The sequence below is a fragment of the Cucumis melo genome, chromosome 6 (assembly GCF_025177605.1).
Source record: "Cucumis melo cultivar AY chromosome 6, USDA_Cmelo_AY_1.0, whole genome shotgun sequence".
Classification (NCBI taxonomy): Eukaryota; Viridiplantae; Streptophyta; class Magnoliopsida; order Cucurbitales; family Cucurbitaceae; genus Cucumis; species Cucumis melo.
In genome coordinates, this window is record NC_066862.1 from 17282007 (window position 1) to 17309577 (window position 27571).

The 27571-nt window shown below is 41.8% G+C and overlaps 2 protein-coding genes across 2 annotated transcripts; both read right to left on the reverse strand.

The window, feature by feature from the left end:
- Nucleotides 1-14803: 14803 nt before the first annotated feature.
- Nucleotides 14804-16279, reverse strand: LOC127149819 (uncharacterized). Its single transcript, XM_051085796.1, has 3 exons — nt 16053-16279; nt 15930-15979; nt 14804-15023 (listed from the first exon to the last, which is right to left on the reverse strand). Exons 1-3 carry the CDS (start codon nt 16147-16149, stop codon nt 14862-14864), a joined length of 309 nt encoding a protein of 102 aa, XP_050941753.1. The 5' UTR covers nt 16150-16279; the 3' UTR covers nt 14804-14861.
- A 6067-nt stretch (nt 16280-22346) lies between these two features.
- On the reverse strand, nt 22347-23802 carry LOC127149820 (uncharacterized). The gene is made up of 3 exons (XM_051085797.1): nt 23576-23802; nt 23453-23502; nt 22347-22546 (listed from the first exon to the last, which is right to left on the reverse strand). Exons 1-3 carry the CDS (start codon nt 23670-23672, stop codon nt 22385-22387), a joined length of 309 nt encoding a protein of 102 aa, XP_050941754.1. The 5' UTR covers nt 23673-23802; the 3' UTR covers nt 22347-22384.
- Between the last annotated feature and the right edge of the window lie 3769 nt (nt 23803-27571).

A 27571-nucleotide genomic window follows, 5' to 3' on the forward strand; every position in this document is an offset into this window, starting at 1 on the left:
CGTGAAACACATCATGGACTGTCGAGAGTGATGGAGGCAACGCCAAGCGATAAGCTACAGGGCCAATCCGCTCCAGAATCTCAAACGGCCCAACAAAACGGGGACTCAGCTTTCCCCTCCTTTCAAAACGCACGACACCTCTCATAGGTGCTACCTTTAAGAACACCTTATCCCCTATCTCAAACTCAAGGTCCTTCCGCCTCACATCTGCATAACTCTTCTGCCTACTCTGAGCGGTATGCATGCGTGATCTAATCTTCTGTATCGCTTCGTTAGTAGACTGAACTAACTCAGGACCCATCAACCTTTGCTCACCTACCTCATCCCAGCAAACCGGGGATCTACAACATTTGCCGTACAGGGCCTCAAACGGTGCCATGCCAATAGTAGCCTGATAACTGTTATTATAAGCAAATTCCATCAAATGTAAGTGGGAGTCCCAGCTACCTGAAAATTCCAATGCACACGCTCGCAACATATCCTCTAAAACTTTGTTCAGACACTCAGTCTGACCGTCAGTCTGTGGATGGAAAGCTGTACTAAAATCTAACCTCGTGCCCATAGCAGTCTGCAAACCCTTCCAGAATTTGGAAGTGAAACGGGCATCTCTATCAGAAACAATCGACACTGGCACTCCGTGTAATCTCACTATCTCAGACATGTACAACTGTGCCCACTTACTAGCAGTATAGGTGGATTTACCCGGAACAAAGTGCGCTGATTTAGTAAGTCTGTCCACCACAACCCAAATCACTGTAAAACCCCTCAGAGTTCTCGGTAGCCCTGTAATGAAATCCATGGACACGTTCTCCCACTTCCATTCCGGTATGCTCAAAGGTTGTAATAAACCCGCTGGTTTCTGCCTTGGTGCCTTAACCTGCTGGCACACCAAGCATTTACTAACAAATTCTGCTACTTCCCTCTTCATGTTACGCCACCAATAAACCCGCTTCAGGTCCTGATACATCTTCGTACTACCTGGGTGCATGGAAAATGGGGAACTGTGCGCCTCAGATAATAATTCTGTCTTAACCGCACTATCTGACGGAACACAGAGCCGTCTCTCAAACAACAGTCCACCATCAGAGGATAACGAGAACTCAGCCGTTTGCCCTGCCTCTGCTAAGCCACGTTTCTCAACCAGATAAGGATCGTTACTCTGAGCATCGATGATCCTCTGCCTCAAAGTCGGTTGTACCGTCAACTGGGCTAACTGCATAGTAACTGCCCCCACTGACACTGCAATCTCAGCCCGCTCAAGATCCCGATGCAATGGGGCCTGTCGGGTAATAAGTGCTGCCGAATGTGATACCTTTCTACTAAGAGCATCAGCTACCACATTCGCCTTGCCTGGATGATACAGTATCTCGCAATCGTAATCCTTCACTAACTCAAGCCATCTCCGCTGTCTCATATTCAATTCTTTCTGAGTAAAGAAGTACTTCAGGCTCTTATGGTCCGTGAAGATCTGTATCTTTTCGCCATATAAGTAATGCCTCCATATTTTCAAAGCAAAAACCACTGCTGCCAACTCTAGATCATGTGTAGGGTAGTTTTGCTCATGACTCTTCAACTGACGAGACGCGTAAGCGACCACCTTACCCTGCTGCATCAAGACACAACCCAGACCCTTCTTGGAAGCATCACTATAAATCACGAAACTGCCAGAACCATCAGGTACAGTAAGAACCGGCGCGGTAACTAGCTTCTGTTTAAGGGTCTGGAAACTGTCCTCACATGCCTTGCTCCAAACAAAAGGAGCTCCCTTTCTGGTCAACTGAGTAAGAGGAGTAGCTACACGGGAAAAGTTCTCCACAAACCGTCGATAATAGCCTGCTAAACCCAGAAAGCTACGAACCTCACTGACTGTGGAAGGTCGGGTCCAACCGGTGACTGCCTCTATCTTAGCTGGATCCACAGAGACTCCATCCTTAGAAACCACGTGGCCCAGAAAGGACACCTGCTTCAGCCAGAACTCGCATTTCGAGAATTTTGCATATAACTTATTATCCCGAAGTGTCTGCAAAACCATGCGTAAATGCTCCTCATGTTCGGCCTCCGTCTTGGAGTATATCAAAATATCGTCGATAAACACGATCACAAAAGTATCTAGGAACTCCCTAAACACTCTGTTCATCAAGTCCATGAATACTGCCGGAGCATTCGTCAAACCAAAAGACATCACAATAAACTCGTAGTGTCCATATCTGGAACGAAATGCTGTCTTCGGTACATCCTCATCCTTAATTCTCAGCTGATGGTATCCCGACCGAAGATCAATCTTAGAGAATACTGTGGCTCCCTGTAACTGGTCAAATAGATCGTCAATCCTGGGCAAGGGATATCTGTTCTTTACGGTTACTTTGTTCAACTCCCTATAGTCAATGCACAGACGCATCGATCCGTCCTTCTTCTTAACGAATAAGACTGGCGCACCCCAAGGTGACACGCTCGGTCGAATGAATCCCTTATCAAGCAATTCCTGTAACTGTACCTTCAGTTCTTTCAGTTCTGCGGGGGCCATTCTGTAAGGGGCTCTGGATATAGGGACCGTGCCCGGCTCCAACTATATGGCAAACTCAACCTCCCTGTGCGGAGGTAACCCTGGAAGTTCCTCAGGAAAAACGTCCGGATAGTCCCTCACCACCGGTTCTGACGACAGGGATACATCCGCCTCTCTAGTATCCACCACACTCGCTAAGATACCCCAAGTACCCTGACTGAGCAGTTTACTGGCCCTGATGGCTGAGATTACCTGAGGCAACGACTTTGACCCTCCTCCCTTAAATTTAAAACTGGCCATCGAGGGAGGGTTAAACGTTACCTCCTTACGTGAACAATCTATACTGGCGTGGTTAGCGGCCAACCAATCCATACCCAGGATTACATCAAAGTCCAGCATATCCAGAACTATCAATGTTACTTCAATCACATGACCTGCTATCTCAATCTGACATGCCTTCACCTTTTCCTTCGACAACATACATTCCCCGGAAGGAGTAGATACTGACAGAACATGGTGTAAGGGCTCTACCTCTAAGCGGGCATGCGACACAAATGCGGAAGAGATAAAAGAATGCGACGAACCCGAATCAAACAAAACTAAGGCGTAATGCCCCAACACTGGGAGCGTACCTGTCACTACTGTGCCTGCCTTCTCGGCCTCAGTCCTGTTGGTAGCAAAGACTCTACCCTGATGTGGAGCACCTGCTCCCTGATTCTGAGCGATCCCCGTGAGTCTCAACGGGCATCTATCGGCTGTATGACCCTCTTGCCTGCACTTAAAGCAGGTCCTGGTCCCGAATAAGCAACGGCCCAGATGGTGCTTCCCACAAGTGGTACACAACGGCTTTCCTCTGGCAGCCTCCCCTGCCTCAAAAGGTTTCTGCTGGAAGCTGCGAAACTCACCACCTGGTCTGAAATTCCGCTGTGGCACTGGAACAGGCTGCTGTTCAGCCTTCCTCTTCAGTCCCGATGTCGAACCTCTACCAGCGGTCTTAGACGAGTTGGCCCTCTCCTGTAAACTGAGATCCACTGCCAGGCGCAGTGCATCGGCATGAGTAGCGGGTCTGAAAGCTCGGACCAAACCCTGAATGTCCAGTCTGAGGCCTCTAACAAACTTGTCAGCTCTGGCCGCCTCGGTCGCTATCATCTCGGGAGCGAAGCGGGATAACATGTCAAACTCCGCATCATACTGCTCCACTGTCATGTCGCCCTGCTCTAAGTTCAGGAACTCCTGCCGCTTGGCATCTCTCAAACTGGCAGAGAAGAATTTCGCATAGAAACTCTCCTTGAACTGCTGCCACGTGATCTGACTCACATCACCACCTAGCATCCTCTCTGTGGTCTCCCACCATGCAGTACCTCTGTCAGTCAACATAAAAACAGCACACTGAACCTTCTGCTCCTCAGGGCATTTCATGTAACGGAATATGGTTTCTAAGGACGATAACCACATCTGAGCCCTGGTGGGGTCCTCCAAAGACCCATCGAACGTCGTGGGATTATACTTCCTGAAATCCCTCAGATGTTTAGCCTCTGCCGACAACTGATCCGGCACAAACTGGGGCGCAACTGGTACTGGAGCCGGAGCTGGAGCAGGAACTCGTGCTGGAGCTGGCGCTGGAGCTGGCGCCGGAGTTGGCGAGCCAGGCTTCTGCTGCTCCCGCATCTGAATAATCATATCTCTAAACCTCTGCTCCATGGCGGCTAGGTCCGCATGAGTAACGGGCGGAGCCGGGTCAGGGGCTTGGGCTACAGGCTGCACCTCAGGCTGAACGCGTCCTGCTCCCCTTCCTCGGCCTCCTCGGCCACCCCTACGTGCACCTCTCCTTGGTGGCATTTTCCTAACGACCACCAAACGATTCCTTTAGTCATAAATGGTAATCGAATTTGCAGTTTAACTTAGGTAAGGTAATGCATGTAGAGTTATACATATACTTTCATGAGAGCGTACCTGACGAGCGGCAAGGATCGTTTCAGCCATAAGGACACAAAACACAGACTCACATTATAAGTCAGTCTACAGAACCTAAAACTTAGGCTCTGATACCAACTGTAACGACCCAACTTTTCCGGACTAAGCTGAGGTCACTACCAAATATCAAAACTCGACCATTCAACATAAAATTTAAAACAGACCAGTTACGATTCATTAAAACATTAGAAACCTTTCAAAAGACAGTTTCGGGCCCTATTTTAAATAATTCAAAAAAATCACAAAATAAAATGTCAAGTCACCAGTCCAAAATCACAGTCAAAATATTCTGACAAAATACATAGCGGAAGCGAAAAGAAAACCGGACGCGTCCATATGGCCTTCACGCATCCTTCCTGCCTCTCGTCGGTCTGCCCCTCGCTGTACCCCTACCTGAAAAGTTAAAGAAGAGAAAGGGTGAGTATAAACATACCCAGTAAGGGACCCACTACTGGGCCCGTTAGGGGACAACAGTTAACTTCCTATTCGGGGGTACCCTACATATCAGTCTAGTGCTCCCGAAGGGTGCACATATCAGTCTAGTGCTCCCGAAGGATGCACTTATCAGTCTAGTGCTCCCGAAGGACGCACATATCAGTCTAGTGCTCCCGAAGGACGCACATATCAGTCTAGTGCTCCCGAAGGATGCACATATCAGTCTTGTGCTCCCGAAGGACGCACCTATCAGTCTAGTGCTCCCGAAGGATGCACATATCAGTCTTGTGCTCCCGAAGGATGCACATATCAGTCTAGTACTCCCGAAGGATGCACATATCCGTAAGGCACACTACCCCATAGATGAAGCTAACCGTTACCCCTCAGTCCAAACTAAACTGTCTACATCAATCACATCCCAACGGCATTCATATCACAGTCCCGCCATAGGATTTATCAGTCAGATAGTATAAGTTTAAACGTCTACACCCTCAGTTGCTATATGCATTACCAATTCGCACACCAATAGGGAAAAACCCTAGGTCCAACCGACTAACCAACCAAAACCGGACTCACGGTCCATCCCCGTCCAAATTCCATAAACCACATCCAGACCAGTGTCTTACTACATACTGAACCATAACTTCAAGGTCCATCAACATAAATCTCAATCCACAATTATCAGTCACAGTATATTTACATCAGACAGAATATAATATCAGTACTTAACAGCCAACACGCATACAGTTATTCAGTACAGTTACTAACGTGTAATTCCCTGTGAATTACTACGTTTTCAGCCTGGACTCGGGGTCCAGTAGTAGGAGAACCCTTACCTGATACTCGGTTATGCCCCTCGATTGAATCCACGCTCAACAGATCAACCTAAACGAAAACACAACGGTTTTAGTTGATGACGTTAGTAGCAGTTGTTTTAAAAAGGTTATCCGTTGTCTTACTCAAGGAAAGGAAGCTATCTCCAACCAGGTCTGCCGCGGAACCCGAGAACTTAAGCGTCAACTCTGTACTACCTTCAAGGGAGAAAAGTAGGGCCACATCTTAATCCAACATTCAAACTCGAATCGGACGAGGTAACATTAGGGAATTCATCAAAACAACCCTTACCGAAGACTCACCGTGAACCGAAGTGGAGGAAGGAAGGCTTAGGTGGCTCGGCTCGGCTCGGCTTGGACTCGGCTCGGCTCGGCTCGGCTTGGCTCGGCTCGGCTCGGCTTGGCTCGGCTCGGCTTGACTCGGCTTGGTTCTCGGCTCGGCTCGGTTCGGCTCGGCTTGGCTCGGCTCGGCTCGACTCGGCTCGGCTCGGTTTGGCTCGGCTCGGCTCGGGTTGGCTCGGCTCGGCTCGGCTCGGCTCGGCTCGGCTTGGTTCTCGGCTCGGCTCGGCTTGCTCGGCTCGCGGCTCGGCTCACTCAGCTCGCGGCTCGGCTCGCGGCTCGCTCGGCTCGGCTCACGCGGCTCGCTCGGCTCGGCTCACGCGGCTCGCTCGCGGCTCGGATTTGTGTGTGGCTCGGACTGGAGACGGGTTTTTGGGTCGGGTCAGCTTGGAACCGGGTCGGGTCTTTGCAGCGCGAAACGGGCAACCCGGTTTTTGGAGGGCTTTCTCTCTTCCGGCGGCGGTGGCGGTGGCGCAACGACGCTGGGAGGCGTCCGACGGTGGAAACAAATGGGCAGGCGGCGGCGGTGTTGGCTGGGTGCGAAACGGAGATCCGTTAAGCTTCACGGCTGCGATTTCGGGCTCGGGTTCACCGGAGAAGAAGGAGAAGAAGAGCTGAGGTCGCGGCGGCTGTTCGTTCTTCGGAGACGGAGACAACGGACGAAGAAGAAGAAGAAGAAACGGCGGCGGTGGTCGGCGAAGGATGGAGGAAGAAGAAGAAATGGATGGCGGCGCGCGGTGGGGAGAAGACGAAAACGGAGGGGGAAGGGGGCGTAGCGGCGCGAATTTAGGGTTCCTCCTCTCCCTCTTCCTTTTTTTTAAAATATATATATATATATATATATATATATATTTATATATTAAATTAAGAAATTAATAATAATAATAATAAAATAAAAAATAAAATAATAATAATAATAATAATAATAAGGTAATAATAATAATATATTAATAATATTAATATTAAATAAATAATAAATTAATAATATTGTTATTAATTAATAATATTACTATAATATTAAATAATAATAATAATTATAATATTAATATTATAACACATAAAATAATTATTAATAATAATAATATAATAATGTTATATTATTATTATATCAACTTACACCAACATTTTAGAACTCCGAATAATTTGCATAAAACGAGAAAATTTTACCTTAAATTTTCGGAGCGTTACACATAGGCTTTTTAGGGTTTCATGGAATTTGGAACATCAGTTTCAAACTTCAAATAGGGAAATGATAGGTAGCCCCGAGAGTCCAATCGATGTGTCAGATATCCTATCGCATTTAAAACGCAATAATGCTAACCCAAACACGGTAACCCTACTTCTAAATGTGGTTGATGATGAAAAAATCGAGACATGAGTAGCAGAGGACGTATTGTAAATTACTCTAGATGCATCTAAACTAATTTAGAAGTTAGCATGCTTAATAACTATCCTAATTACATTAATTAAGGTTAAGAGAAATACTTACCTTCGAAGCTTTTCAATCCTCGAAATCTCCTTACCATCACGAATTGGGGACCACCACTAGTGTTGACCCGCTATTCTCTTGACTTAGAATCGGGTTATGGGACCCATTAAATGAAGGAAAATATAAGAGAGGTATATGGAATCAAGAGGAATGGAACCAACAACTTGGTTAAGTGAGAGAGGTGAGAAAATCTGAATAATTTCACAAATTTTATCAAAAGTCCCAAAATAATTTTTAGAACCTTTTTATAAAAACATTAATGCAAAAATGCATGAAAAATATTTACAAAATAACAACACCTCATCCTCTACTAAAGATTATGTTTTTACGTCATATGTAAGCACTTGTCCCACTAAGTGTTACTGGGATTATCCAACAAAATTTAAGATTTTCCCACTAACTTTAGTTCAAGGGCAATATGGTAATTTGACCATAAAAGTCAAAGTCAAACTTTGACTTTTTCAATTCAAAAGTGAGCATTTTGGCCTTTTACCATTTTATCTGTCTTGACTAATTCCGATCTCTCGAGCATAAATCCACATTCATTTTTCTAAAATTGGAATTATATTTGAATATAAAGCCAATCAAAGTTCAACTTTTTAAAGTTAAAAGTCAACATTTTTACTTTTCATAACTTTGAAAATTTCTATCAATTTTGAGATTTGGAATATGAATCCACATTCATATTTTTAATATTTAAATCACATTTAGAGATAAAGTTCTATAGTCGATGACTATATCACATATATTCATCGGTTTCTCTCTCCAACATATTGTTCTAAGTTAATTCCTTATGAGTTAGCAGGAAAACCTAATGGACGTATAGATCATAGGCTCCAACAATACGAGATTAGCTGACTAAACCTTTTTAAATCAAGCTAATCAACATTTTTTAACTAACAGGTTATTTCACTAAAGTTTCGTAGTTGCACTTCCCTCATTATAGATATATTTGTGTCCATCTGATATAACCATGATTAGTAAGTTAATCCTTCATAGGTTGTTCGTAACCTCGACTGGGTTAAAATACACGCTCGAGACTATATCTTGTTCCTTAAGTCCTACTGATCTACCATTGAACTATTGGTTTAAGGTCCAACCTATAAATCGAATTCCTCTTTAGCCAATGAGAGGGTGGGACCCCTTGTTCAAGACATGGATTTAGTCCTTAAGGGAACAATCTATCTACTAACCCTAAAGTGGGTAGGAGTGAATTGCGTCGCACTTTATGTCCCTAGCCATCCACCCGGTCTTACCCTTGAAATGGAAGGCTTATTGAGCCAGTGCCGTTGAACTACCCTAACCTATGCAGATTTAAGGATAATACTGCTTGAACAGAAGTTCATAGTTAGCTCAGGATTAAGGTTAAGTTACCTAGGTCATCATAATCAAAATAGTCAATTTATGTAGTCAACGGTGTTATAACTTAAAAGTGACTATTTCATGGTTTCAGTCTTATGCAAACTCTTTACATAGGATGTCCCCACTCCCATGTCTCTAAATGAACAATTCAGGATCAAATCGTTTGTACTAACTACAAAGCGGGTCACATCCATAATATTCCTGGAATAAGGCATCCAACTTTATTCATACACTATAGACCATTTGGGCTATAAACTAAAACTTGATCCACGTTTATGTCTCTACATAAAGTTCAAGTCTACACTAGATAGCCTCAGGACCTTCGTTTATTGGAGTCAAGATTCTAGTATTCTATTTTCACTAATAAGTTCTTAATAACCACTTTATTGAATGGAATATAATTTTAACTACAAACTACAAGTTTTATGACATAAAATCCAACAAACTCCCACTTAGACTAAAAGTCCTAGTGTGAGAAAACAATGTTGAATTTAATCGTGAGTAAATTACTCATATGAGTACAATAAATATATGAGTACAACAGACTAGGGCATGTACCCAAACATATGAGTACAATAAATATATGAGTACAACAGACTAGGGCATGTACCCAAACATTCTCCCACTAGTCCTAGTGCACAAACTTCGTAGACAAACTATTTAGGTGACCTTCAAATCCTTTAGCCGTGAAGGACTTCGTAAACCAAACAACCACGATTTGCTCAACAAGTATTGGGGTTACTACAATTTCACTACGATGCACAATTACCCAGATAAAGTAGTACACTTTAATTTTACGTTTCTTTACACACTAGAAGAAATATGACCTTTAATGTCGGTTGTAAAAATAAAAATGGATATTTAATGTCGATTTTTAAAATACGGGTGTTTAATGTCAGTTTTAAATTGACATCAAAGAGGAAGGATTAATGTCGGTTTAAAACCGACATTAAAGCTATGTTTATTTATTTATATATTTTATAAATTAATATCTTCCTTTCGGTTTAGTATTTTGATGCTTTTTTCCTTTAACCCATTGGTAGCCACCTCCATCCCCTTCCCCCCCTCCCACTCATCTCCCCATCTTGCATCTACTCTTTCTCCATCTTCATCTCCCTTTCTTCCATCTTTTCCATCTTTTCGATCTCCATTGGCGCGAAGTTCCAACTCTTCTCTCTTCACCTCTGAGATCCTCCCTCACATAGTTCCATCCGATAGTGACTCCCGTAATCTCAAGCGCATCTTACGTATGCTCACTAGCTACATGTTTTTGAGGAACATCTCAGCAATGTTTACCTAGTCGCCAACGTTTAGATTCACCGTTGTTCTCCCTCCGTCGGCGTTTGCTGCAATCATCCTCCGTCGTGAGGTACGTCGTTCTATTTCGCATTTCTTTTATTTTTCGTCGTGCATAGACTCAAACCTCCACCCTCTACCTTCATCGCCTAGATCTCTTGTAAGTTTTTGGAAATTTGATTTTTTGGGGTAAGGTTTAAATGTTTTTAGGAAGTATATTGAATAACGATCGATTTTTTTAGGAAGTTGGTTGACAAGTTTATAAAAATGTTCGTACTTTCTCTAATATCTTATTTTTTTTTCTTAGAAAATTTGGATGAAAAGATTTTGATTATATGTGCAAGCCAGCCGTGATTTGTATGGAGATAATAGCACTAAGACTTTTTTTTTATGGATTGAGAGTTATTATTATTTTTATAATTTAAAATTTTTACGAGTTTTCTTTTTTTATTTATTGATTTTAATTTGTTGTGTGTTTAATTTCAAACAGAGTTATCAAACAACTAGTTGCTATGATTAACTATGTTCTTGGTTTGTGAAAATCAGTAATGAAATAGCACTGAGTGCTAGCATTTTTCCTATTTCTTCGTACAAAAGTTCTCAATATGACATTAACTTGCTCATTTGGAAGGTAATTTTCTATTTAGATTTTGCATTGGTTCTTCCTTATAGCTAAATAAAAAGGCTATTATTGAAAAATTAGGCTTTCTTACAAAATTGAGTTGGGTCTTTTTATCCATTTGAACTTGGGTTTAGGAAAATTAGGAGGAAACCTACTTACTGATCTCTTTATTTTTCTCAAAACAGTGGACAAATTCATTTACTCACTTACCCATTTGAAATTTCTTAAGAAACACAAATACACACATGAATTCTCTTCCAAGTTTGAACTGGGTTTTAATCAAAACAGAAAAAACCCCATTTACTTGTTTGATTTCCTTCAAAATTTGTCTTAGATGATTGATAAAAAAGGGGAAAAAAACCCCACTCACACACTCAAAATTTCTTCAAATCCCCACTAACCCACTTGAATATTCTTCAAAGTAGAACAATCTGCAGCTTCATTGGTGTGGTCATAATCTTCCATTGGAACATGTGACTCCATCAACCGAGGCTGAGGTGAAATTGGGTCTAATACCGTTCATTTGCTGCCATCAAAGAGATATTAAAAATTGATTCAACTCTTGTATGTAATTGATATTTGGACTGCTTAGAAAAATCAAAATTGTGGTTATAGATAATTCAAAAGTTTCATTTTTCTTTCACTTATGAGTTTGATGCATTTTTTTTTTCATTTTTTCAAACAAAAGTTAGATAGTTCTTACCCATTGATCTTGGATTCCTGAACCGTAGAGTTAAATAGGCAATTCTATTTTAAGCTTTAATTGTTGAAGTCTTACTTGTAATGTAAATGTTGTATTGCCTTTGGTTCATTTTGAGAAATTTGGGACATACATTGTTGACAGTTGAAATTGCACACACCGCTATGAATTAACACTTGATGCCTTTTATTCTTTCTCTGCTGTATGGATTCTATTGCTACCATTGTCTTGTTGCTGTATTATTTGCTACAAACCTATATGTTTCAACTACGTTTATATCGATTGAAAAAGATTTGTACATCGCATATACATCTTAGAATTTAGGGTGGATGATTTCAAGTTCCTGACCGAATACTTGCTGCAAGAAAAAGTATAGTAGCTGAACAATCCAATACTGAAGTTTCTAGTATGGGTGGGTGGACTAAACTTTTCAAAGGCCATAAAAGCTCATATAGGGATTTTGAAACTATTTAATACTGAAGTTTCTAGTATGGTTGCTGCTGGACAATGATGCATGGCATTTAGTACAGTTGTCTTTGTTGGAGACTCCATATTGTGGTATTCTTCTTATTCTTGGAATTTTGAAACTATTTAAGCATACATCACCTCTATTCATATTGCTTTTATGGGTAAAGTTGAGTTCTTTTTCATTTAAAGTCATGCTATTTTGAATTCATACAATACTGTTTGTATCTTGAATGTTGTCAACTTCTTTCAATTTGTAAGCAATTGCATATACTTTTAATGTTTAGGAAAATTCTGAGGCAGCTAAAATTGTTGATATTTATAAGTCTAAATTATGAAGTTTTCTTTTGGGAAACTTCATAACTAATATTCTCTTCTCCCAATTATTAATTTATGTTGCAAGTAACTTTTAGCATTGTGCTATGGAAGTGAACTCATGTTTTGGCTCAAAATTAATCTTTTTAATGTATATGGTTGATCGAACAATTATGTAGAATGATGTAGCAGCTTGTAGCAAGATTGGTATTGGGTCATCTTCTCCTTGCAGGTTTGTATTATTTAAAACTTTAATCAATACCCCCATTTGTTATTTGATTATTGAAATAGTCTTTTGTGGATCATACTAATGTTTAGAACAGTGTTTTCATTATAACGCAGATCAATGATTGGGAGAATAGTCAAATTGCTACGAGCACTATAATGATAATCTTCATAAAAGATTGATGTTTTTAGGTTTGGCGTATTGGTTCTTGAACTTTTGACAGGGCAAAAAGCACTTGATGTTGACAATGGTCAAATTCGAAAGGGAATGATCCTCGAATGGGTATGTCTCTTTATTATGATGTGTTGTTTGCTTATCATTTGGTACTCTTATTAAACTTACTATTTGTATTACTCTCTTCTTGTAATAACTTTTCATAATGTTCCTTTGTTTCACATTCTATTGTTATATTACAGAAACAAGCTTTTTTATTCTCACAACGATGAAGATTTGAGTAAGGTTCATATTTTTGTATGTTTTATGTTTCTTTAATTGGCATTGCAAATTTATTGCAGTTGGATTATCTTTTGTTTTCTTTTTCTACGTAATTGAAGATTTGAGTAAGTATGATTTACTCATAAATGTGTGGAAGGGAAATCTTATTTATGGGAGATTTCTATTTAATCTCTTGTTTTAATCTCTTGTCTTATTATTGGTAATAATTGCAAGCTACACAACAAGTTTGACATAAATCCTTACATTTCAACAACTTTGGTCTCCGATACGAGGAATTGATGACTTGGTTGCAAGTAATTTATTTTGGATGTTTGTCTTGATTTTTGGCGGATATTCTTCTAGAATTGATTTGAAAGTTTTATAATAAATCTGGATTGAATTTTGGTTTTCTTGTCAAAACATTACGGTTGTCAAAATTGGAGTTTGATTTGCAGAATTTCATTTTGTTTTTGCAACCATCTTTTAAGTTTATTAATATCGAGCAGTTTCAGAGGTGAGTTCATGTTTGTTATTGTTGTTGTGAGACGGTGGAGTGGTGATATTTCTTTATCTGTGGAGGAGAATATCCTTTGACTTGTGTTTATTTTGATTTTTTTATTTTATTATTGAATTGAGTTTGTAGTTTCTAAAGAAATATGAGAAAAACCGTTCAGACATGGCTTGTTTGGTAGTTTTGAAGATGAACTCTGTAAGCTGTTGTCTGATTATTTGACCCATTCTTGTATTGCAAGCTTCGTGAATTGAAACAACTTGGTGAATACTTTTGTATGTTTATTCATTTTTGTGAATGATGTTCCATATTTAATTGTTAGTCCTTGAATTTGAGGTCGCTACATTCACAAATATGAATATCTATTTAGGAGGTGTGCATATGATACTTTTAGGCTAGCTACTTGAAATCAGAAATTGGCGTTTAGTCAAATATTGTCGAGGATTTCCTTATTATAATCAGAGTTTTAAGTTAATAAACTGGTATTACTGATAGAAGCTTGTGCTTCACTCGTTGTTTGGTTTGGAGTCTAGACTGAACTTTTTCTCCACAGTTTGACGGTAAGGTTTAGCTGAAGTTTTGTAGGTACAAAATTTATATTCAACGTATGCTATTAGTTTCATGTGCTTACAATCAAGTTTGTATACTTTCAGATGTGACACATATGGTATGGAGGTAAGGATAGAGAATACTGATTTTAATCGGGTTGGTCTAGTGATCAAAATAGTAATTTATTTCTAGAGTAACCTCTTTGTTTCATAGGGGAACAAGCTAAAGGTGATATCCAAAAATTATTTTTGATGAAACATAAGATTAATTTGTATTCAATTTATATACATGCAGTGCCCTCGTCAATTGGATTCTGTAGGGTGTGGGTACTACGTGCGAAAGTACATACATGAGATAGTGCATAATTCTAGTACTTCTATTACTAGCCTTGTAAGTTTCTACTTTAACTTTTTATATATTACAATTTATGATCTAAACTCATACTTTACATATCTTTCTCTTTGTGCGTAGTTCAATACCAAAAGTGCATATAGGCAAGAGGAGATTGACGAGATTCGAACCAAATGGGCAGCTTTTGTTAGCAGATTTGTGTAAGCTTTTAAATGTTTTTTTTTGGTCCAGTTAAGTTAGTAGTTGATTTCTGTAATTAAGTTAGTAGTTGGTCGAGTTAAGTTAAGTTTTTGTAGGGACGGGCATGTAACGACCCAACTTTTCCGGACTAAGCTGAGGTCACTACCAAATACCAAAACTCGACCATTCAAAATAAAATTTAAAACGGACCAGATACGATTCATTAAAACATTATAAACCTTACAAAAGACAGTTTCGGGCCCTATTTTAAATAATTCAAAAAGTCACAAAATAAAATGTCAAGTCACCAGTCCAAAAATCACAATCAAAATATTCTGACAAAATACATAGCGGAAGCGAAAGAAAATCAGACGCGTCCATATGGCCTTCACGCATCCTTCCTGCCTCTCGTCGGTCTGCCCCTCGCTGTACCCCTACCTGAAAAGTTAAAGAAAGGAAAGGGTGAGTATAAACATACCCAGTAAGGGACCCACTACTGGGCCCGTTAGGGAACGACAGTTAACTTCCTATTCGGGGGTGCCCTACATAACAGTCTAGTGGTTCCGTAGAACGCACATATCAGTCTAGTGCTCCCGAAGGATGCACATATCAGTCTAGTGCTCCCGAAGGATACACATATCAGTCTAGTGCTCCCGAAGGATGCACATATCAGTCTAGTGCTCCCGAAGGATGCACATATCAGTCTAGTGTTCCCGAAGGATACACATATCAGTCTAGTGCTCCCGGAGGATGCACATATCAGTCTAGTGTTCCCGAAGGATACACATATCAGTCTAGTGCTCCCGGAGGATGCACATATCAGTCTAGTGCTCCCGAAGGACGCACATATCCGTAAGGCACACTACCCCATAGATGAAGCTAACCGTTACCCCTCAGTTCAAATTAAACTGTCTACATCATCTACGTCCCAACGGCATTCATATCACAGTCCCGCCATAGGCTTTGTCAGTCAGATAGTATAGGTTTAAACATCTACACCCTCAGTTGTTATATGCATTACCGATTCGCACACCAATAGGGAAACCCTAGGTCCAATCGGCTAACCAACCAAAACCGGACTCACTGTCCTTCCTCGTCCAAACTCCATGAACCACATCCAGACCAGTGTTTAATACATACTAAACCGTAACTTTAAGGTCCATCAACATATAATTTCAATCCACACACAGCAGTCACAGTATATTTTCATCAGACAGAATATACTATCAGTACTTAACAGTCAACACGCATGCAGATATTCAGTACAGTCACTAACGTGTAATCCCCTGTGGATTACTACGGTTTTAGCCTGGACTCGGGGTCCAGTAGTAGGAAAACCCTTACCTGAAACTCGGTGATGCCCCTCGATTGAAAACTACGCTCAACAGATCCACCTAAACGAAACACGAAGGTTTTAGTGGGTGGCCCTAGTAGCAGTTGATTTAAAAAGGTCATCCGTTGACTTACCCAAGGAAAGGAAGCTATCTCCAACCAGGTCTGTCGCGGAACCCGAGAACTTAAGCGTCAACTCTGTACTACCTTCAAGGGAGAAAAGTAGGGCCATATCTTAATCCAACATTCAAACTCGAATCGGACGAGGTAACATTAGGGAATTCATCAAAACAATCCTTACCGAAGACTCACCGTGAACCGAAGTGGAGGAAAGAAGGCTTAGGTGGCTCGGCTCGGCTCGGCTCGGCTCGGCTCGGTTCGGCTCGCGGCTCGGCTCACTCGGCTCGCGGCTCGGCTCACTCGGCTCGCGGCTCGGCTCACTCGGCTCACGGCTCGGCTTGAAGCGGCTGGCGGCTCGGCTTGAAGCGGCTGGCGGCTCGGCTTGAAGCGGCTGGCGGCTCGGCTTGAAGCGGCTGGCGGCTCGGCTTGAAGCGGCTGGCGGCTCGGCTTGAAGCGGCTGGCGGCTCGGGCAAGGATGGCGGCTTGGCAGCGATTGCGGCTTGGCTTGGACAGCCGACTTGGAGCCGGGTCGGGTTGGACGAAGAAAATGGTAGCCGCGGTTTCGGTGATCCTTTCCTCCGGCGAACAACGGCGGCGGCGCTTCGCGGACGAAGCACGAGGAACGGAGCTGGCTGTTTCGTGGAGCGGCGATGAGCGGCGGCAGATCTGCCGTTGTGTGAGGCCGAGAAGGAAGTCGGAAATGGATGGGGAGCCGCGGCGGACGACGACCGGTGAACCTACACACGCCGACGGAGATGGAGACGATGGGTGATGGTGGCTGAGATGGAGAAGAACTCGAAGGAGAAGGAGAAAACGAAGGGAGAGATGGCTGGCGGTGACGGGCGAGGAAGGGAGAAGAAGAAGAAGGAAATGGATGGGCGGCGGCGGGAGAGAAAAGAAATTTCGAGGGGGGGGGGGGTTAGGCGGCGCGCGAGGTAGGGTTTTTAAAAAAAAATTTGTTATATATATATATATATAAATATAATTCTTAATAATTTATAATATTAATAATTTAAAACTTAAATAATGATATGTATTAAATATAAATAATAATGATATTAATAAAGTAATAATAATGATATATTAATAATATTAATATTAAATAATAAATAATTTATTTTATTATTTTATAAATAAAAAAATATTTCTGTAATATTAATTTATAATAATAATATATAATATTAATATTATAACAATTAAAATAAATATTAATAATAATAATATTTATAATATTAATATTATAACCAACAAAATAGTCATTAATAATAATAATATAATTACTATTATATTATTATTATATCAACTTGCATTTTACATAAAACGAGAAAAATTTTACCTTAAATTTTCGGGGCGTTACATTCTTCCCTCCTTAGGGAACTTTCGTCCTCGAAAGTTTTATTCCTCGAACAGATCGGGATAACGGGACCTCATGTCATCTTCACGCTCCCATGTAGCTTCTTCTACCCGGTGATTCCGCCATAAGACTTTAACTAGGGGAATTTGTTTATTTCTCAACGTCTTCACCTCTCTAGCCAGCACTTCAACAGGTTGTTCAACATAGCTCAAGTTTTCATCAATCTCTAGTGGCTCGTAATCCACTACATGGGAGGGATCTGGCACATACTTCCTCAACATAGAAACGTGAAACACATCATGGACTGCCGAGAGTGATGGAGGCAACGCCAAGCGATAAGCTACAAGGCCAATCCGCTCCAGAATCTCAAATGGCCCAACAAAACGGGGACTCAACTTTCCTCTCCTTTCAAAACGCAAGACACCTTTCATAGGTGCTACCTTTAAGAACACCTTATCCCCTATCTCGAACTCAAGGTCCTTCCGCCTCACATCTGCATAACTCTTCTGTCTACTCTGAGCGGTATGCATGCGTGATCTAATCTTCTGTATAGCTTCGTTAGTAGACTGGACTAACTCAGGACCCATCAATCTCTGCTCACCCACCTCACCCCAGCAAACCGGGGATCTACAACATCTGCCGTACAGGGCCTCAAACGGTGCCATGCCAATAGTAGCCTGATAACTGTTATTATAAGCAAATTCCATCAAATGTAAGTGGGAGTCCCAGCTACCTGGAAACTCCAATGCACACGCCCGCAACATATCCTCTAAAACCTGGTTCAGACGCTCAGTCTGACCGTCAGTCTGTGGATGGAAAGCCGTACTAAAGTCCAACCTCGTGCCCATAGCAGTCTGCAAACCCTTCCAAAATTTGGAAGTGAAACGGGCATCTCTATCAGAAACAATCGACACTGGCACTCCATGTAATCTCACTATCTCAGACATGTACAACTGCGCCCACTTACTAGCAGTATAGGTGGATTTACCCGGAACAAAGTGCGCTGATTTAGTAAGTCTGTCCACCACAACCCAGATCACTGTAAAACCCCTCAGAGTTCTCGGTAGCCCTGTAATGAAATCCATGGACACGTTCTCCCACTTCCATTCCGGTATGCACAAGGGTTGTAATAAACCCGCTGGTTTCTGCCTTGGTGCCTTAACCTGCTGGCACACCAAGCATTTACTAACAAATTCTGCTACTTCCCTCTTCATGTTACGCCACCAATAAACTCGCTTCAGGTCCTGATACATCTTCGTACTACCTGGGTGCATGGAAAATGGGGAACTGTGCGCCTCAGATAATAATTCTGTCTTAACCGCACAATCTGACGGAACACAGAGGCGTCTCTCAAACAACAGTCCACCATCAGAGGATAACGAGAACTCAGCCGTTTGCCCTGCCTCTGCTAGGCCACGTTTCTCAACCAGATAAGGATCATTACTCTGAGCATCAATGATCCTCTGCCTCAAAGTCGGCTGTACCGTCAACTGGGCTAACTGCATAGTAACTGCCCCCACTGACACTGCAATCTCAGCCCGCTCAAGATCCCGATGCAATGGGGCCTGTCGGGTAATGAGTGCTGCTGAAAGTGATACTTTCCTACTAAGAGCATCAGCTACCACATTTGCCTTGCCTGGATGATACAGTATCTCACAATCGTAATCCTTCACTAACTCAAGCCACATTCGCTGTCTCATATTTAATTCTTTCTGAGTAAAGAAGTATTTCAAGCTCTTATGATCTGTGAATATCTGTATCTTTTCACCATATAAATAATGCCTCCATATTTTCAAAGCAAAAACCACTGCTGCCAACTCAAGATCATGTGTAGGGTAGTTCTGTTCATGACTCTTCAACTGACGAGACGCATAAGCGACCACCTTACCCTGCTGCATCAAAACACAACCCAGACCCTTCTTGGAAGCGTCACTATAAATCACGAAACTGCCAGAACCATCGGGTACCGTGAGAACTGGTGCGGTAACTAGCTTCTGTTTAAGGGTCTGGAAACTGTCCTCACATGCCTTGTTCCAAACAAAAGGAGCTCCCTTTCTGGTCAACTGAGTAAGAGGAGTAGCTATACGAGAAAAGTTCTCCACAAACCGTCGATAATAGCCTGCTAAACCCAGAAAACTACGAACCTCACTGACTGTGGAAGGTCGGGTCCAACCAGTGACTGCCTCTATCTTAGCTGGATCCACAGAGACTCCAGCCTTAGAAACCACGTGGCCCAGAAAGGACACCTGCTTCAGCCAAAACTCGCACTTCGAGAACTTTGCGTACAACTTATTATCCCGAAGTGTTTGCAAAACCAAACGTAAGTGCTCCTCGTGTTCGGCCTCCGTCTTAGAGTATATCAAGATATCGTCGATAAACACAATCACAAAAGTATCTAGGAACTCCCTAAACACTCTGTTCATCAAGTCCATAAACACTGCCGGAGCATTCGTCAAACCAAAAGACATCACAATAAACTCGTAGTGTCCATATCTGGAACGAAATGCTGTCTTCGGTACATCCTCATCCTTAATCCTCAGCTGATGGTATCCCGACCGAAGATCAATCTTAGAGAACACTGTGGCTCCCTGTAACTGGTCAAATAGATCGTCAATCCTGGGCAAGGGATATCGGTTCTTTACGGTTACCTTATTCAACTCCCTATAGTCAATGCATAGACGCATCGACCCATCCTTCTTCTTAACAAATAAAACTGGCGCACCCCAAGGTGACACGCTCGGTCGAATGAATCCCTTATCAAGCAATTCCTGCAACTGTACCTTCAGTTCTTTCAGTTCTGCGGGGGCCATTCTGTAAGGGGCTCTGGATATAGGAACCGTGCCCGGCTCTAACTCTATGGCAAACTCAACCTCCCTGTGCGGAGGTAACCCTGGAAGTTCCTCAGGGAAAACGTCCGGATAGTCCCTCACCACTGGTTCTGATGACAGGGATACATCCGCCTCTCTAATATCCACCACACTCGCTAAGATACCCCAAGTACCCTGACTGAGCAGTTTACTGGCCCTGATGGCTGAGATTATCTGAGGCAACGACTTTGACCCTCCTCCCTTAAATTTAAAACTGGCCATCGAGGGAGGGTTAAACGTTACCTCCTTACGTGAACAATCTATGCTGGCGTGGTTGGCGGCCAACCAATCCATACCCAGGATTACATCAAAGTCCAGCATATCCAGAACTATCAGCGTTACCTCAATCACATGGCCTGCTAACTCAATCTGACATGCCTTCACCTTTTCCTTCGACAACATACATTCCCCGGAAGGAGTAGATACTGACAGAACATGGTGTAAGGGCTCAACCTCTAAGCGGGCATGCGACACAAATGCGGAAGAGATAAAAGAATGTGACGAACCCGAATCAAACAAAACTAAGGCGTAATGCCCCAACACTGGGAGCGTACCTGTCACTACTGTGCCCGCCTTCTCTGCCTCAGTCCTGTTGGTAGCAAAGACTCTACCCTGATGTGGAGCACCTGCTCCCTGATTCTGCGCAATCCCCGTGACTCTCAACGGGCATCTGTCAGCTGTATGACCCTCTTGCCTGCACTTAAAGCAGGTCCTGGTCCCGAATAAGCAACGGCCCAGATGGTGCTTCCCACAAGTGGTGCACAACGGCTTCCCTCTGGCAGCCTCCCCTGCCTCAAAAGGTTTCTGCTGGAAGCTGCGAAACTCACCACCTGGTCTGAAATTCCGCTGTGGTACTGGAACAGGCTGCTGCTCAGCCTTCCTCTTCTGTCCCGACGTCGAACCTCTACCAGCGGTCTTAGACGAGTTTGCCCTCTCCTGTAAACTGAGATCCACTGCCAGGCGCAGTGCATCGGCATGAGTAGCGGGTCTGAAAGCTCGGACCAAACCCTGAATGTCCAGTCGGAGGCCTCTAACAAACTTGTCAGCTCTGGCCGCCTCAGTCGCTATCATCTCGGGAGCGAAGCGGGATAACATGTCAAATTCCGCATCATACTGCTCCACTGTCATGTCACCCTGCTCTAGGTTCAGAAACTCCTGCCGCTTGGCATCTCTCAAACTGGCAGAGAAGAATTTCGCATAGAAACTCTCCTTGAACTGCTGCCACGTGATCTGACTCACATCACCACCTAGCATCCTCTCTGTAGTCTCCCACCAGGCAGTACCTCTGTCAGTCAACATAAAAACAGCACACTGAACTTTCTGATCCTCAGGGCATTTCATGTAACGGAAAATGGTCTCCAAGGACGATAGCCACATCTGAGCTCTGGTGGGGTCCTCCAAAGACCCATCAAACGTCGTGGGATTATACTTCCTGAAATCCCTCAGGTGCTTAGCCTCTGCTGACAACTGATCCGGCACAAACTGGGGTGCAACTGGTACCGGAGCCGGGGCTGGAGCAGGAACTGGTGCTGGAGCTGGCGCTGGAGCTGGCGCCGGAGTTGGCGAGGCAGGCTTCTGCTGCTCCCGCATCTGCATAATCATATCTCTAAACCTCTGCTCCATGGCGGCTAGGTCCGCATGAGTAACTGGCGCAGCCGGGTCAGGGGCTTGGGCTACAGGCTGCACCTCAGGCTGAACGCGTCCTGCTCCCCTTCCTCGGCCTCCTCGGCCACCCCTTCGTGCACCTCTCCTTGGTGGCATTTTCCTAACAACCACCAACAATTTCCTTTAGTCACAATTGGTAATTGAATTTGCAGTTTAACTTAGGTAAGGTAATGCACGTAGAGTTATACATATACTTTCATGAGAGCGTACCTGACGAGCGGCAAGGATCGTTTCAGCCATAAGGACACAAAACACAGACTCACATTATAAGTCAGTCTACAGAACCTAAAACTTAGGCTCTGATACCAACTGTAACGACCCAACTTTTCCGGACTAAGCTGAGGTCACTACCAAATACCAAAACTCGACCATTCAAAATAAAATTTAAAACGGACCAGATACGATTCATTAAAACATTATAAACCTTACAAAAGACAGTTTCGGGCCCTATTTTAAATAATTCAAAAAGTCACAAAATAAAATGTCAAGTCACCAGTCCAAAAATCACAATCAAAATATTCTGACAAAATACATAGCGGAAGCGAAAGAAAATCAGACGCGTCCATATGGCCTTCACGCATCCTTCCTGCCTCTCGTCGGTCTGCCCCTCGCTGTACCCCTACCTGAAAAGTTAAAGAAAGGAAAGGGTGAGTATAAACATACCCAGTAAGGGACCCACTACTGGGCCCGTTAGGGAACGACAGTTAACTTCCTATTCGGGGGTGCCCTACATAACAGTCTAGTGGTTCCGTAGAACGCACATATCAGTCTAGTGCTCCCGAAGGATGCACATATCAGTCTAGTGCTCCCGAAGGATACACATATCAGTCTAGTGCTCCCGAAGGATGCACATATCAGTCTAGTGCTCCCGAAGGATGCACATATCAGTCTAGTGTTCCCGAAGGATACACATATCAGTCTAGTGCTCCCGGAGGATGCACATATCAGTCTAGTGTTCCCGAAGGATACACATATCAGTCTAGTGCTCCCGGAGGATGCACATATCAGTCTAGTGCTCCCGAAGGACGCACATATCCGTAAGGCACACTACCCCATAGATGAAGCTAACCGTTACCCCTCAGTTCAAATTAAACTGTCTACATCATCTACGTCCCAACGGCATTCATATCACAGTCCCGCCATAGGCTTTGTCAGTCAGATAGTATAGGTTTAAACATCTACACCCTCAGTTGTTATATGCATTACCGATTCGCACACCAATAGGGAAACCCTAGGTCCAATCGGCTAACCAACCAAAACCGGACTCACTGTCCTTCCTCGTCCAAACTCCATGAACCACATCCAGACCAGTGTTTAATACATACTAAACCGTAACTTTAAGGTCCATCAACATATAATTTCAATCCACACACAGCAGTCACAGTATATTTTCATCAGACAGAATATACTATCAGTACTTAACAGTCAACACGCATGCAGATATTCAGTACAGTCACTAACGTGTAATCCCCTGTGGATTACTACGGTTTTAGCCTGGACTCGGGGTCCAGTAGTAGGAAAACCCTTACCTGAAACTCGGTGATGCCCCTCGATTGAAAACTACGCTCAACAGATCCACCTAAACGAAACACGAAGGTTTTAGTGGGTGGCCCTAGTAGCAGTTGATTTAAAAAGGTCATCCGTTGACTTACCCAAGGAAAGGAAGCTATCTCCAACCAGGTCTGTCGCGGAACCCGAGAACTTAAGCGTCAACTCTGTACTACCTTCAAGGGAGAAAAGTAGGGCCATATCTTAATCCAACATTCAAACTCGAATCGGACGAGGTAACATTAGGGAATTCATCAAAACAATCCTTACCGAAGACTCACCGTGAACCGAAGTGGAGGAAAGAAGGCTTAGGTGGCTCGGCTCGGCTCGGCTCGGCTCGGCTCGGTTCGGCTCGCGGCTCGGCTCACTCGGCTCGCGGCTCGGCTCACTCGGCTCGCGGCTCGGCTCACTCGGCTCACGGCTCGGCTTGAAGCGGCTGGCGGCTCGGCTTGAAGCGGCTGGCGGCTCGGCTTGAAGCGGCTGGCGGCTCGGCTTGAAGCGGCTGGCGGCTCGGCTTGAAGCGGCTGGCGGCTCGGCTTGAAGCGGCTGGCGGCTCGGGCAAGGATGGCGGCTTGGCAGCGATTGCGGCTTGGCTTGGACAGCCGACTTGGAGCCGGGTCGGGTTGGACGAAGAAAATGGTAGCCGCGGTTTCGGTGATCCTTTCCTCCGGCGAACAACGGCGGCGGCGCTTCGCGGACGAAGCACGAGGAACGGAGCTGGCTGTTTCGTGGAGCGGCGATGAGCGGCGGCAGATCTGCCGTTGTGTGAGGCCGAGAAGGAAGTCGGAAATGGATGGGGAGCCGCGGCGGACGACGACCGGTGAACCTACACACGCCGACGGAGATGGAGACGATGGGTGATGGTGGCTGAGATGGAGAAGAACTCGAAGGAGAAGGAGAAAACGAAGGGAGAGATGGCTGGCGGTGACGGGCGAGGAAGGGAGAAGAAGAAGAAGGAAATGGATGGGCGGCGGCGGGAGAGAAAAGAAATTTCGAGGGGGGGGGGGGTTAGGCGGCGCGCGAGGTAGGGTTTTTAAAAAAAAATTTGTTATATATATATATATATAAATATAATTCTTAATAATTTATAATATTAATAATTTAAAACTTAAATAATGATATGTATTAAATATAAATAATAATGATATTAATAAAGTAATAATAATGATATATTAATAATATTAATATTAAATAATAAATAATTTATTTTATTATTTTATAAATAAAAAAATATTTCTGTAATATTAATTTATAATAATAATATATAATATTAATATTATAACAATTAAAATAAATATTAATAATAATAATATTTATAATATTAATATTATAACCAACAAAATAGTCATTAATAATAATAATATAATTACTATTATATTATTATTATATCAACTTGCATTTTACATAAAACGAGAAAAATTTTACCTTAAATTTTCGGGGCGTTACAGGGCAGTCCTATAGTTTTTTGAAGGGCAGGTGGTCCCGTACTAATTGTTGTTTTTTAGATAGTTTGTACGTATACTTTAGTTAGTGGAGGAACTTTCTGTTGTACATATACATTGGTTATTAATCACGATCTTATATATTATCTTTATATTTTTGAGTTTTCACTTACAGTTATTGGTTGTTTACTTAAATATTTGATTATATATAGAAGTTGGATGATTGTATTTGTTGTAATATTATATAGAAGGGTGGAAAGATGCTGATATTTTAGGTGTTGGATGATCGTATTTGTTGTAGTACTATATGGAAGTGTAGAAAAGTGTGCTGGTATTTTAGTGTTGGATCTTATGCATTGTAGGTGTTTATTATTGGTTTTCCATGGAGGGCAACATGTGTTGTTTGATATGTGTGATTATATATATAGGTAGATATATTGGAAGATTTGGAGTAGTTGGACTTATGGTCTTGAATATTATTTTGTTTATTGATATGTGATTATATGTAGGTGTTGGATGATGTGTATTTGTTGTAGTTCTATGTGGAAGTGTATGCTGGAATTTCAAGTATTCTTGTGTGCATTGCAGGTAAACTAGTTATAAGGTTTACCATTGAGTAGTAGGCATTCTATAATCAGCGTGCAAGCAATTTTTTTATTTTTTAGAATATATGATGACGAACATTTCCGAACATAATTCAAGCCAAATAATGTCAGTTTTGCCATCATAAAAACTAGTGTAAATACGACATTAAATGTGTCTTTAATGTCGGTTTAAAAACAACATTAAACACATCTTTAACGTCGGTTAAAAAAAATTAAAGACATCTTTATTGTCGGTGGAAAAACGACATTAAAGATATCTCATAAGCGACATTAAAGATATCTTTAATATCGATTATCTACCGACATTAAAGATCAACCGACATTAAAGGCCTTCAATAACATCTTCAAAGATGTCGATTATAAACCGACATTAAAGCCCAACCGACATTAAAGACCTTTAATAACGCTCGCAAAGAAGTCGGTCACCAAGTGACATTAAAGGTCGGATTTCTTGTAGTGACACTACTGCTTCTCTATTTAGAGTGAATACTGATTACAATGTAGACTTTCTAGAATCTTTGGAAATTAGAATCAGTGTATTCGATAAGGATCAGATCCTTAGTTACTATACACAAGCACATAGTGTTTTAAATTTCTATACTACTTTAGAATATACTTAAAACGACAATTCAACTTTTTTGGAATTCTACATTTTGTATCTAGACAACATTTGTTTATATAAGATGCTTTAGATTGGCTAGTATTCTGTTCTCATCATTCCGAAAAATTTGGATCCTTAGAACACATTGTGCATTTTCAAATCTCTTATTTGAAAGTGCATAGCTAGTCATTTCTTGACGTTAGATAGATAATGTACATCATTCATTGCCTTTTCATAAGCCAATGGATCCTCTTAAACCATCATCAAGTTTGACGATTTGGTTTTCAATAAAATCATGTAATGGTGAAACTAATGAAAAACCCTCCCACTACTTCGAGGCACTCTCAACTCTTGAGAAGAATGTGACTGGCCAAATTCCCTAGTTTTATCAACTACTTTAGTTGATGAACTAGGTTTAATTATAATGTATTCGGAAATCCTAATACTAATTTACTACTTCGTTTGATGATTTATGGTAAGGTTTTCCTTTAAGAATCTGGTATTTGTCTCTACAAATTTTTTATTCCTTGAGGATCAAAGAGCATATCTCATCATAGTCAAAATCAATCCATTTTAGGGTGTTTAATTAATTATGCATTTGATGTATGTTTTAATTAATGTTTAAATTGTATGTACATATAGTATGCCATATAGATTTGAAATCCCACCATAGGTTAACATGTTCATCTATTGAAAGTATGTTATAATGGTTAATTAATTAATATGAAAATTAATTGTTTAATTAATTAAGTTAGTTGTAATTAAATATGATTTAATGAAATTAATTAATTAATTAAATTAAATTAAATATTGTTTAATTTAGGGGTCTTTTAAAAAATATAAAAAAGCGGAAAAATATTTACACTCTATAGAACAATTCAAAAAATAGAAAAAGCCCAGATGCCCACCGTGTAAAATACCAAAAATTTCCCGTCAATCACGCCGTCAATAACGCACGCGTAAGATATTTGCAATCGTTTAGATTTTTTTATTGTTTGATACGCGACCATTTAGATATGGCTACAATTTATACGCGATCGTTCATATATGGCTACAATTTATACGCGATCGTTTAGATATGGTTCAATATATACGCGATCGTTTAGATATGGCTAAAATTTATATGCGATCGTTTAGATATAACTATAATGCGATCGTTTAGATATGACTACAATTTATACGCGGTCGTTTAGATATTACTACAATTTATCTTTTCAATTCATCGTTTAATTTTGTTACATGATCGTTTAGATTTGGGGACACAAATCTAAATGTTTTTTTTTAAATTTGGTACACGATTTTTTTAATTCTTTTGGTACACGATCATTTAGATTTCTTTACACGATCATTTACTTTTTTTACACGATCGTTTACATTTGGCCACTCCAATCTAAATGATTTTTTTTCAAGATTCTTTATACACAATCTTTTATTTTTTTACACCATCATTTA

Bases quoted from the DNA above. Each gene is read 5' to 3' on its own strand.
- LOC127149819 (XM_051085796.1), bottom strand. From the start codon at position 16,149: ATGGCCCTACTTTTCTCCCTTGAAGGTAGTACAGAGTTGACGCTTAAG. The intron at 15,980-16,052 runs GTAAGTCAACGG...TGTTTCGTTTAG, and splicing joins AGATAGCTTCCTTTCCTTGG to GTGGATCTGTTGAGCGTAGT. The intron at 15,024-15,929 runs GTAAGGGTTTTC...TTAACTTTTCAG, and splicing joins GGGGCATCACCGAGTTTCAG to GTAGGGGTACAGCGAGGGGC.
- LOC127149820 (XM_051085797.1), bottom strand. From the start codon at position 23,672: ATGGCCCTACTTTTCTCCCTTGAAGGTAGTACAGAGTTGACGCTTAAG. The intron at 23,503-23,575 runs GTAAGTCAACGG...TGTTTCGTTTAG, and splicing joins AGATAGCTTCCTTTCCTTGG to GTGGATCTGTTGAGCGTAGT. The intron at 22,547-23,452 runs GTAAGGGTTTTC...TTAACTTTTCAG, and splicing joins GGGGCATCACCGAGTTTCAG to GTAGGGGTACAGCGAGGGGC.